This window comes from Ranitomeya variabilis, chromosome 1, assembly GCF_051348905.1.
Source record: "Ranitomeya variabilis isolate aRanVar5 chromosome 1, aRanVar5.hap1, whole genome shotgun sequence".
NCBI classification, from domain to species: domain Eukaryota; kingdom Metazoa; phylum Chordata; class Amphibia; order Anura; family Dendrobatidae; genus Ranitomeya; species Ranitomeya variabilis.
Window position 1 is genome coordinate 1149399224 of NC_135232.1, and position 12181 is coordinate 1149411404.

At 47.6% G+C, this 12181-nt stretch overlaps 1 protein-coding gene across 2 annotated transcripts in view; it reads right to left on the reverse strand.

The window, feature by feature from the left end:
* The window catches only part of ZNF638 (zinc finger protein 638), a 197454-nt gene that overhangs the window by 4455 nt on the left and 180818 nt on the right, over positions 1–12181 (reverse strand). For both annotated transcript variants that reach the window (XM_077280347.1, XM_077280348.1), the window contains exons 16-18: positions 10731–10856; positions 10610–10647; positions 8252–9965 (exon numbers count right to left, since the gene is read on the reverse strand). In XM_077280347.1, coding sequence (XP_077136462.1) covers positions 8252–9965; positions 10610–10647; positions 10731–10856 — 1878 coding nt within the window. The remainder of the gene's footprint in view (positions 1–8251; positions 9966–10609; positions 10648–10730; positions 10857–12181) is intronic.

The window sequence follows — 12181 nt, forward strand, 5'->3', positions numbered from 1 at the left end:
GCAAAAACGCGGCAAAACGCACGCAAAAACGCTGCGTTTTGCGACGCATGCGTCGGTTTTTGCCGAAAATCGGACGCAAGAAAAATGCAACTTGTTGCGTTTTCTTGGTCCGACGCTTGCGGCAAAAAAGACGCATGTGTGGCACAACGCAACAAATAAAACCGCATGCGTCCCCCATGTTAAGTATAGGGGGCGCATGACGCATGCGTCGCCGCTGCGTCGCCGCTGCAAATCCGACACACATTAGCTTAACGCTAATGTGAACGTAGCCTAAGTGTGACACCATTCTAAAAACTGCACCCCTCATGGTGCTCAAAACCATATTCAAGAAGTTTATTAACCCTTCAGATGTTTGACAGGAATTTTTGGAATGTTTAAAAAAAAAATAAAAAATGAACATTTAACTTTTTTTTCACAAAAAATTTACTTCAGCTCCAATTTGTTTAATTTTCCCAAGGGTAACAGGAGAAAATGGACCCCAAAAGATGTTGTCCAATTTGTCCTGAGTACGCCGATACCCCATATGTGGAAGTAAACCTGCTTGGGCGCATGGCAGAGCTCGGAAAAGAGGGAGCACAATTACCTGGAATTGAGATCGGACGCCATGTTGCGTTTGGAGAGCCCCTGATCTGCCTAAACAGTGGAAACCCCCCAATTGTAACTGAAACCCTTACCCTAATCCCAACCACACCCCTAACCCCAACTCTAACCACACCCCTAACCCTAATCCCAACCGTAAATGTAATCCAAACCCTAACTGTAGCCCTAACCCTAATGGGAAAATGGAAATACATTTTTTTTTTTATTTTATTATTTTTCTCTAACTAAGGGGGTGATTGATTTACTTTTATAGCATTTTTTTAGCGGGTTTTTATGATTGGCAGCCGTCAAAACTAAAAGACGCTTTTTATTGCAAAAAATAGTTTTTGCGTCTCCACATTTTGAGAGCTATAATTTTTCCATATTTTGGCCCACAGAGTCATGTGAGGTCTTGTTTTTTGCGGGTCGAGTTGACGTTTTTATTGGTACCATTTTCGGGCACGTGACATTTTTTGATCACTTTTTATTCTGATTTTTGTGCGGCAGAATGAACCAAAAACCAGCAATTCATGATTTTTTTTTTGGGGGGGGGGGGGGGGGGCGGTGTTTATACCGTTCCATGTTTGGTAAAATTGATATATATAGATTTTATATAAAAAATATTTTTTGCATCGCTTTATTCTGAGGACTAACTTTTTTATTTTTCCGCTGATGCTGCTGTATGGCGGCTCTTTTTTTGCGGGACAAGATGTTTTCAACGATACCATGGTTATTTATATCAGTCTTTTTGATCGCGTGTTATTCCACTTTGTTCAGTGGCATAAAGCAGCGTTGTTTTTGCTTTTTTTTTTTTTACGGTGTTCACCGAAGGGGTTAACTAGTGGGACAGATTTATAGGTCGGGTCGTTACGGACGCGGCGATACTAAATATGTGTACTTTTATTGTTCTCTTTTGTATTTATTGGAACAAATTTTTTTTTCATGTAAATTTTTTTCTTTATGGCTTCATTGGGGGACACAGATAACCATGGGTCTATGCTGCTGCTAGGAGGCTGACACTATGCAAAAAAGGAAAAAAAGAATAGCTCCTCCCCGGCAGAATACACCACCGACAGGCACCAGGTACCTCAGGTTGTGCTTAGTGTCTGTAGACCTGAATCTCCCCAGATCCGCAGCTAATCATTTTTTCCTTACAGGTATTGTGTTGTAGTAAGTTTCTCCTTTGTTTTTCACATACAGCGTTAGGGAAACAGGGTGTTATTTTCACCCTGCCTTCCCACGATAGGCGGCTGAGCGAGCCGTGTGGTGTCACCAACATCGCAACTCTCAGGCCGCTGGCAGGACAATATCCCCTGTCATTTCACGGGTGCTGCAGGGTCTAATTGGTGGCTGGTCCTTGCCAAATGTCCTCTATCTTCGTGTCCAGTGACCCTCCCCACCCATGGGCCCCTGATCAATCCTCATGACATATGTGGAACCGGAATCAAGCAAAGTAAAGGATCACGATCGCTGCAAGCTGCCCGGGGGACGTTTTGAATTGCGCGCCTTTACACGCGGCTCCTCCCCTGAGTCCCTGCTTCCCGCGGACCCTCAGCCACTCAGTGCTGTCTCTTAACCCCGTACTATTCCGTCAGCTGGCAGATCCCCTGCTTTGAGGTGGGCTCCGGCGGTGAGAATCGCGATCTGCCCGCGCCCATTAACTAGTTAAATGCCGCCGTCAATAGCTGACAGCGGCATATAACTAGCGCCCCCGGCCGTTCGGCCGGAAATGCTCGCACCGCTGACCCCCGTCACATGATCGGGGGGCATCGGTGCATTGCCATAACAACCAGAGGTCTCCTTGAGGCCTCTATGGTTGTTGATGGCCGATTGCTTTGAGCGCCACCCTGTGGTCGGCGTTCAAAGTACATCTGCATTTCTGCTACATAGAGGTGATCTGTATGTCACCTCTATGTAGCAGAGGTGATCGAGTTGTGCATGCTTCTAGCCTCCTATGGAGGCTATTGAAGCATGCTCAAATTTGAAAAAAAAGAGTGTTAAAAAAAAATAAATAAATATATATATATATATATATATATATATATATATATATATAATCATCGCGTTCAGAAATCGCCCAATCTATCAATAAAAACAAAGGATTAACCTGACTGCTAAATGGCGTAACAAGAGAAAAAGATCAAAACGACAAAATTACGTTTTTTTGGTCGCCGCGACATTGCATTAAAATGCAATAATGGGCGATCAAAAGAACGTATCTGCACCAAAATAGTATCACTAAAATCGCCAGCTCGGCACACAAAAAATAAGCCCTCACCCAACCCCAGATCACGAAAATTGGAGACGGGTATCGGAAAATCGCGCATTTTTTTTTTTTATAGCAAACTTTGGAATTTTTTTTCACCACTTAGATAAAAAATAACCTAGACATGTTTGGTGTCTATGAACTCGTAGTGACCTGGAGAATCATAATGGCAGCTCAGTTTTAGCATTTGGTGAACCTAGCAAAAAAGCCAAACAAAAAACAAGTGTGAGATTGCACTTTTTTTGCAATTTCATCACACTTGGAATTTTTTCCCCGTTTTCTGTTACACAGCATAGTAAAACCAATGGTATTGTTCAAAAGCACATCTCGTCCCGCAAAAAATAAGCCCTCACATGGCTATATTGACAGAAAAATAAAAAAGTTATGGCTCTGGGAAGGAGGGGAGCGAAACAACGAAAACGAAAAAAGCTCCGGGGGTGAAGGGGTTAACTGGTACCACCGCACCTTTTCCTTTTCTCAAGGCGCGTTCACTTACTCCCCGGAGCTTTTACTTTCACATCGGCCCAGCTGGCCACGCCCCCTTTTGGCCCGCGTTTTCTCCGGCCAATCACAGGTCGCACTGTCATATGGTGCATGCCCCTTCTGCCGCCGGCCCTATCCAGGGGCACTTGGTCTTCGCCATCATTGGCTATACAGTTAGGCACGCCCCTCTTCATCACGAGGCCTCCTGCCTATCCTCCATCTTGGAAGGTGCACAGGTCCTTGTACATCGCTTCCTCTCTGGACGGAATCTCGGCTCGGGGGACACAGATAACTGCTAAATGCAGTTTGCTGTACCGGTAGACTTTTGCCCTTATCTTCTACCAGCACCTCCCCGCAGTATCTTACTTATACTCTGGCAGGGTCCCCCAAGGCTATTATAGCGCACCAGGCTCTACATATGTCCAACTCTATAAGGGCCTCTCTTTCTAAGCCCACTATAATTCATTACGCTTGCGCATAATGCAAGAAAAAGTGGTCAGCAGGCCAGTTGTCGCCTTTCTGCCAGTCCTACTACCATGTCTGCCCCTCAGGAACCCTCCGACTCCCAGGATGAGTGCACTCCTCCTCCCCCAGAGTGGGCCGTTGCCATGTCCCTGACGAAGGTATCCCAGTCTCTGGTCCACGCGCTTGAACGACTCCCACACCTATCTACAGCCACCAGTGCTTCGAACGTCTCTCATGGTGATTCGCACGCACCTGATCTCGACCTTCAAAAAGAGACAGGTCAGCTAGCCGTTCTAGAAAGAGGACTCTGTCTGGCTCCTCTTCCAGCTCTCCGGGTCCCTCCGCAGAACCCAAGCTGCTTTCTTCTTCCCAATTCCCCTCTTCGGAGGAGGACCTTGGGTCGGATATAGCTTCACAGTCTGGGTCTGACCGATTCAGACCAGACTTCCAGTATGCAGGCAATGGTTGATAGAGATAGCTGAGATAAGACTAACCCTCAAACTTAAAGAGGACGAGGCTCCTCCCCAGGATCCTTCCGTCTCTTTTCAAGCGGGTCTGTCCTTACCGGATGGTGCGTCTCTTAAAGATGTGACAGACAAGTCAAATAGAGGCACTAGCCAAATCTGCCTTTGAGGCATCTGCAGTATCCCTCTGCCCTAATTTCGCCTCCACCTGGCTGGCAAAAGCCATCTCCGCCTGGGCCAAGATCCTTCATCGGGGCATCTTAGCTTCGGCTTCTCCGGACGAGCTGGCCGAATTGGTAGACCAGATTGGCCACGCTGGCAAATATGTTTTTGCTACCTCCTTGGATGCGGCAGCCTGTTCTGCCAGAGCAAGTAGCAACATCGTGGCTATACGCCGCATCCTTTGGTTGAAGGCATGGAGTGCAGATACAACTTCCAAGAGGTCCCTCACCAACTTAGCCTTCCAAGGCGCCAGGCTTTTTGTGGCTTGGCTAGACCAGATAATTTCGGACGCTACCGGGGGCAAAAGCACCTCTCTCCCTCAGTCTAGACCTAAGCGCCTTTTCAACAAAAAGGGCCCTCGGCCCTTTCGTCCATTTCCAGCTTCAGAATCCTCTTCATAGCAGGAGCGCCCCCATCTGCCTCAGGTGAAAGAAGGAAACCTTCTTACAAACCAGCTCCTAGCTGGAGGCCTAAAGGGCCAACCCTCAAGGTCCTTTAGTTCCCGTTTTAACAGGTTCCTGTTATGATCCGGTGACCTTGGAGCCGCATGAAACTTTCTCTGGAGTAGGTGGAACCTGTACTGACCGCAAACCCTGAACTAACACCGCAACTAGAAGTAGCCGTGGGGTGTGCCTAACAAACCCTAGACACCTCGACACAGCCGGAGGACTAAATACCCCTATAGATAGAAATAGGAATACTATCTTGCCTCAGAGCAGAACCCCAAAGGATAGGCAGCCCCCCACGAATATTGACTGTGAGTAGGAGAGGAAAGACACACGCAGGCAGAAAAACAGAATTCAGCAAAAGAGGCCTCTCTAGCTAAATAGGGAAAGATAGGACAGAATACTAAGCGGTCAGTATTAAAACCCTTCCAAAATATCCACAGCAGATACATACAAAAAGTTCCACAATCTAAGTAAAGACATATCTGCACTCCAGAGAATCCAACAAGACTGAGAAGATACTGACACAATCTAAGCTGGACAAAAAAACAATGAATAGCACTGAATTATTAAGCACACAGCATGTGTGCCAAAGAAACAAAAACCAGACACTTATCTTTGCTGAATTTGGTAGCAAGGCAGAGGAACCAAGCAAGGACCAACACCTCTAAAAACAATGGACAACTGGCAAGGACTAATGAATCCAGCACGCCTAAATACCCCAGTCAGAACTGCAATCAGCAGATACACCTGCCCAGGACTGCAACTCAGGGACAACTGCATTACCACCTACAACCACCGGAGGGAGCCCAAAAGCAGAATTCACAACAGGTTCCGTTCTAAGTGACGGGTCGTCCCCACCTGGAAATCTTTCCAGGGTGGGAGGCCGGCTTCTTTCCTTCAAGGACGCCTGGTTGTCGGAGGTCAGCTACGCCTGGTCAGGGAGATCGTTACCTCCGGTTACAAAGATCAAATTTTCTTCCCTCCCAGAAAGTCGCTTCTTTCTTTCTCGCCCACCAAAGCAGCCGTCCCAGTTACCCAGATTTCTCCAAGCAGTATCCTCCCTGGTCACAGCTGGGGTAGTCGTTCCCGTTCCGTCAAACGAACGTTTTTTGGGGGTTCTATTCTAATCTCTTCGTAGTCCCGAAAAAGACTGTTCTCTCTGTCCAATTTTGGACTTAAAAATGCTGTATCGTCACGTTCGACTACGCCACTTCGGGAATGAATCCCTTCGGTCGGTGATCGCCGTCATGGAGTCGGGGGAATTTCTCTGCTCGGTAGACATTCAGGATGCTTATCTTCACGTTCCTGTTTGTGTGCAGCACCAAAGATGCCTTCGGTTTGCAATCGAGGACGATCACTACCAATTCACGGCCCTTCCCTTCGGTCTGGCATCTGCAGGGTTTTCACCAAGGTCATGGCGGCTGTCATGGCCATTCTTCGTTCCAGGAGGATTCTCATTATACCTTACCCTGGACGATCTGCTAATCAAGGGATCATTCCATCGAGACTGTGCTCGAAGCCTTCAGACCTCTCTGGACACAATGACCCGTCTCGGCGGGATCCTCTCTGATGCCTTCCCAGCGTCTGACATTCCTGGGCATGGAATTCGACACTAACTAGGTCTTTCTCCTGGAGAACAAGTTTTCCGTTCTCTGCAAGGCAGTCCGATCTCAAACACCCAGCCCCCGTCCCCTATGATTCTGTATGGGAGTCCTGGGAAAAGATGGTTGCCTCCATGGAAGCCGTGCCTTTCGCCTAGTTCCACACTCGCCCCCTCCAGCGACGCAACCTGGTCGTCCTTGCACACTTTTACGAGGTTCTATAGGGTTCATACCCAGGCCTCGTCTGATGCAGGTTTTGGTAGGAAGGTACTGCAGGCGGCGGTTGCACACCGGCCGACCTGAGTCCTTTCTCTTTGTTTTATCCCCACCCTTCTTTTGGGACTGCTTTTGAACGTCCCATGGTTGTCTGTGTTCCCCAATGAAGTGATATAGAAGGAGGGATATTTTGGTACTTACCGTAAAATCTCTTTCTTGGAGCCTTCATTGGGGGACACAGCACCCTCCCTTCTGGTTTTTCTAGTACCGTGTTTGGGTCTTAGCACCCTGGTTGAGTTGGTACTTATATGTTCTGAGTTCAGGTCGCTTCTCCTACTGCTTTTTTCACCAACTGAGGTACTTGGTGCCTGTCGGTGGTGTATACTGCCGGGGAGGAGCTATTCTTTTTCCTTTTTTGCATAGTGTCAGCCTCCTAGCTGCAGCAGCATACACCCATGGTTGTCTGTCCCCCCCAATGAAGGCTCCAAGAAAGATTTTACGGTAAGTACCAAAAAAAAACTAACAAAAAAAAAAAACACTTCAAATAATTTTTTTTTTACTTTGTCCCAGGGGAAGGGACATCATACTATAGTGTCAGATCGCTGATCTGACACTTTGCAAAGCGCTGTGTCAGATCGGCGATCTGACAGGCACTGCAGGGAGGCTTCCTGGCGCCTGACCCGAAAGGAGCCAGTTTTGGATCCGGTGCCTGCAGGGAGGAGGAGGTAGGAGATCCTCGGAGCAACACGATCACATCCCTGCGCGATGCTTCCCTATGCCGCCGGACCATTGCGATCATGTTTGATCGCAGTGTTCCGTGGGTTAATTTGTCGGGAGCTGTCCGTGACCGCTCCTGTCACATAGTGCCAGATGTCAGCTGTAATAATCAGCTGACACTCGGCGGCGATCGGCCGCGCTCACGGGGGGGATCGCCTATGACGTACTATCCCGTCACTGGGAATTAAGTCCCAGGTCACCTCAACGGGATAGTACATCATATGGGATAAAGGGGTTAAGGGTCTCAGAATATGGCGACAAGCAAAAAATGTTTTCCCTTACAAATGTCAAATTTTATTTTAGCACTTGTTTGGTATCCGTGTAATCGTCAGTTTTACCATATAGTGATCACTGTAAAGAAACAATAGCGGAATTGCACTTTTTTTGCAATTTCAAAACATTTGGAGTTTTTCCCCCCTTTCCAGTGCACATGATAAAATGAATGGTGTCATTCAAAAGTACCACTCGTCCCGCAAAAAACAAGCCCTCATAAAACGGTTATAGCTCTAGAAAGGAGAGGACAAAACAAAAAGTGCAAAAAAAGGGAAAATCACGAGGTCATGAAGGAGATGAGGAGACAGCGAGTACTGGGAATTCCTAATGGGCTAGCACCAAAAATCTACAGCTATTCCAGCAATCTCAGGGCAGCAGCTGCCCCTTGGCACAGTTCTGGGACTCTATATGTTGTGTCTGATGGTAGGACTACCCCTTACCCAGTGGGTAACTTACACTGCCTCTCGTCCGGTCATCCTTTCGGCTACTTGTCCGGGCCTCCCTCTCTCGTGTCCGGGCTATATCCTTCGAGTCCCTCTCTGGTTGTGAAGTCACATACTTTCCCATGCTTTTCTTCTGAGGGAAGTTGGAGCTGGATTTGGAGTGACTGGAGGCGATATCTGCCGGGCTTGACCTGTTGCTACTGGACCTTGGTGTGCTGCTTTCATAGGAGGATGTCCCTCTTTCCCTTGAAGACCTCTTCCTGGAGTCCACAGTTTTTAGTGATGCCCTTTGGCTCTCCAGTGTGACCGTCACGGAGATCTCTCCCTTTTGGGCATTGTATTTGGTGGTCCTGATGGATGCACTGGATGTTGCTGCCCCCTTGCCCGACTCTTGTCTTTCCATTCCAGCCTTGCCTTTAGATGTGGCTGCAGCTTTCAACTTCGACTCCTTCATGTTCTTCTCTTCCGCCTTTCCTGCAGGAATCAAGTTGGTTTCCTTCACCTTGGAGGATGTACAGAAGTCTACATCCCTAGATTTTGGTAACTGACCTTTCATTTCAGCCTCTGGACTGTCACTTGTACCTTCATCAGCAGATGCTTCCATGTCCTTCTCCGTGCCGAGCGGAATGTGCTCCAGTTCTTCATTTTCCTCTTCATCTGACTCCACAGAGACAAGAACTTCTAACTCCTCCGACAATTGAGGATGAGACACAGAGTGAGACTCGGGATGATATGTCTCTGGTTCTGCCTGTATGTACCGAGCAGACGAGTCCGAAGCTTCAGGTGCCTGTGCAGCCTCTTCTTCATCATCTTCATCGTCTTCATCATTAACATCATCATTTTCATCATCATCATCATCATCCGTGGCAACCATACTGCAGGTAGAGGGTTGGGTCGGGATCTCAGCAGAGGTTGTGCCCGATGCCACTTCTTGGACACAAGGAGGCGGCTGCGTGGATGCATCCTCAGGTGACCTCTCCGGTGCAGAGGACTCCTCAGGTTCTGCCGAGTCCACCTCCATTTCAGTGTCGCTGACCGGAGAGGGGGACAGAGATTCATTTTCAGACTGTTTATCATCAGTAGCCGAGAGGTTCTCTCCTGTGACACTGGGCTTTTTAGAGTCAGGAGCCGTCACCGTCAGTTCTTCTGTGACATTGGGCTTTTTAGAGTCAGGAGCCGTCACCGTCAGTTCTTCTGTGACATTGGGCTTTTTAGATTGAGGAGCCGTCACCGTCCGTTCTTCTGTGACACTGGGCTTTTGAGATTCAGGAGCTGTCACCGTCAGTTTTTCTGTGACACTGGGCTTTTTAGATTCAGGAGCCGTCGTTTTTTCTGTGACACTGGGCTTTTGAGATTCAGGAGCCGTCGTTTTTTCTGTGACACTGGGCTTTTGAGATTCAGGAGCCGTCGTTTTTTCTGTGACACTGGGCTTTTGAGATTCAGGAGCCATCGTTTTTTCTGTGACACTGGGCTTTTGAGATTCAGGAGCAGTCAGTTTTTCTGTGACACTGGGCTTTTTAGATTCAGGAGCAGTCAGTTTTTCTGTGACACTGGGCTTTTTAGATTCAGGGGCCGTCGTTTTTTCTGCGACATCGGGCTTTCTAGATTCAGGAGCCATCGTTTTTTTTGTGACATCGGGCTTTTTAGATTCAGGAGCCTTTGGATTTTCTGTAACATCAGGCTTTTTAGATTCAGGAGCCTTCAGGTTCTCTGTGCTGATTACATGGCTGTTAAGAATTACAGACAAATTAGACCCATTCTATCAACCCCTACCCTCATGCACTAGAAGAGAGACATCACCTAGAGGCCACCCTCTTTATATAAGATGACAGGGGGCCGTCACACAACAGTGATTTCTATAAACACCACTCATTAGAAAAAGTGGCCAGAAGAGTCCAGGAGGCTCAGACTCCACTTCTGGTAAATAGTTTCTAAAGTGGGGCATCAGGGACCCCTCTGGCCACAGAACACCAGGCTGATAATGTGTATGTCATTTGTGAAATATTGCATCTGTAAATAATCTAATAATTTATATAAACATGTCTGACCACGTATTTTGGATGTCTTCAGGTCAAAAAACGGCACAAATTGAAAAATTGTGGCTCTAAAGCATTTCCAACCTGGAGAACTACAGGTGCCAAGACGTCAGAGATAATGTGGGGCAGCTTCAATTCCTCGTGCTCCTTGGATGGCACAGAGCGACAAACTATCTCTGCTTGTAGAAAGGGGGAGACCACAGTTAGCGCCATCAATTAGTCTGTGGGAAGGCGAGTGGTGCACCCGTTTGGCTAGAACACTAAGCCATTACAGGAAAATCCTGTGAGGTTCAAGGACACAAAGAAGAAGTGCAATGGTCACGTCGCATATTTACCTCGATTTGTCCTCTTCAATGTAAGTTCTATATTCATCCTGTGAAGAAAAAAACAAAACTACTAACAATTCAAGAACATGGGTATTTTACACCCAGACATTACTTCTTACTACCAAGGTACCTTGGCGAGCGCGGTCTGGGACGGGAGGGAGCACTTTAGGATGTTTTCTCCAATGCTGCACGGATACTGAGACAGGAAACTATGCATGGCTTTGGCCGCGGAGGGGCTATGCAAGTGGACTATTGCCTGTAAAATGGGAAGGGAAAAAAAAAATTACACAAAACTGATCAAAACAAAGAGCTTCAGGAGCCAATGCATGAGGCCTCCAACCACTTGATGTGTAACTCTTTGCTGACAAGGCGATTTTCTGTTTTGTTTCCTTTATTTTTGTTATTTAGGAGCCATAACTTTTTTTTTATAGCCATATAAAGTGCTTGTTATTAGTTGGACAAATTGCTTTGAATGACAATATTCATTTTGCCAAAACTGATGCATCAGGAAATGTGAAAAGAGTGCAGTGAAATTATGCAAATTTAAAAAAAAAAAAAAAATAATAAAATCCCATGATTGATTGAGGTTTCCTTTTGCAATGTTCTAAACATTACATGACAACATGATTCTCCACGTCAGCGCCATTGTGGCAAAACCGAACCTTTACATATATTTTATTTAAGTGATGGAAGAAAAATCAGATTGTTAAAAAAATAAATAAATAAATGGGCTGTGAAGTTCCCTTGGGGGGGATAGACTTGATCCAGTTGTGATCCAACTGCTTATTCTGTGTACGGCAATACTACAATATTGCTTTCTGTAGTGTAATAAAGCATGGTCACCTATGAACTCCAACCACAAGTTGGTCTTCGCAGGAGTACTAACAGGCACGTGGGGGTCTTCAGGAGTCATGGCAAACCATCGACAGCTTGCACAGCAACTTCTGCTATCAGAAATGGACAGTGCCATTTAAGTGCTTAACCCCTTCCCGACCTTTGACGCATACGCTGCGTCATGAAAGTCGGTGCCTTCCCGACCTGTGACGCAGCGTATGCGTCATGGAGGGATCGCGCTCCTGCAGATCGGGTGAAAGGGTTAACTCCAATTTCACCCGATCTCCAGGAACAGGGGGAGTGGTGCTTCAGCCCAGGGGGGGTGGCTTCACACCCCCCGTGGCTACGATCGCTCTGATTGGCTGTTGAAAGTGAAACTGCCAATCAGAGCGATTTGTAATATTTCACCCAAAAAAACGGTGAAATATTACAATCCAGCCATGGCCGATGCTGCAATATCATCGGCCATGGCTGGAAAACCTAATCTGCCCCCACCCCACCCATCGCCCCCCCCCAGTGCTCCGGTGCGCGGTCCGCCCCCCTAATTCGTTCTGTCCGCTCCTCCGTCCTCCTGTCCGCTGCCCCCGTGCTCCGGTGCCCCCTCCCTGTGCTCCGGTCCCCCCCCCCCGTGATCCGATCACCCCCCCTTCATACTTACCGGGCCTCCCGATGTCCGTCCGGCTTCTCCATGGGCGCCGCCATCTTCCAATATGGCGGGCGCATGCGCACTGCGCCCGCAGAGTCTGC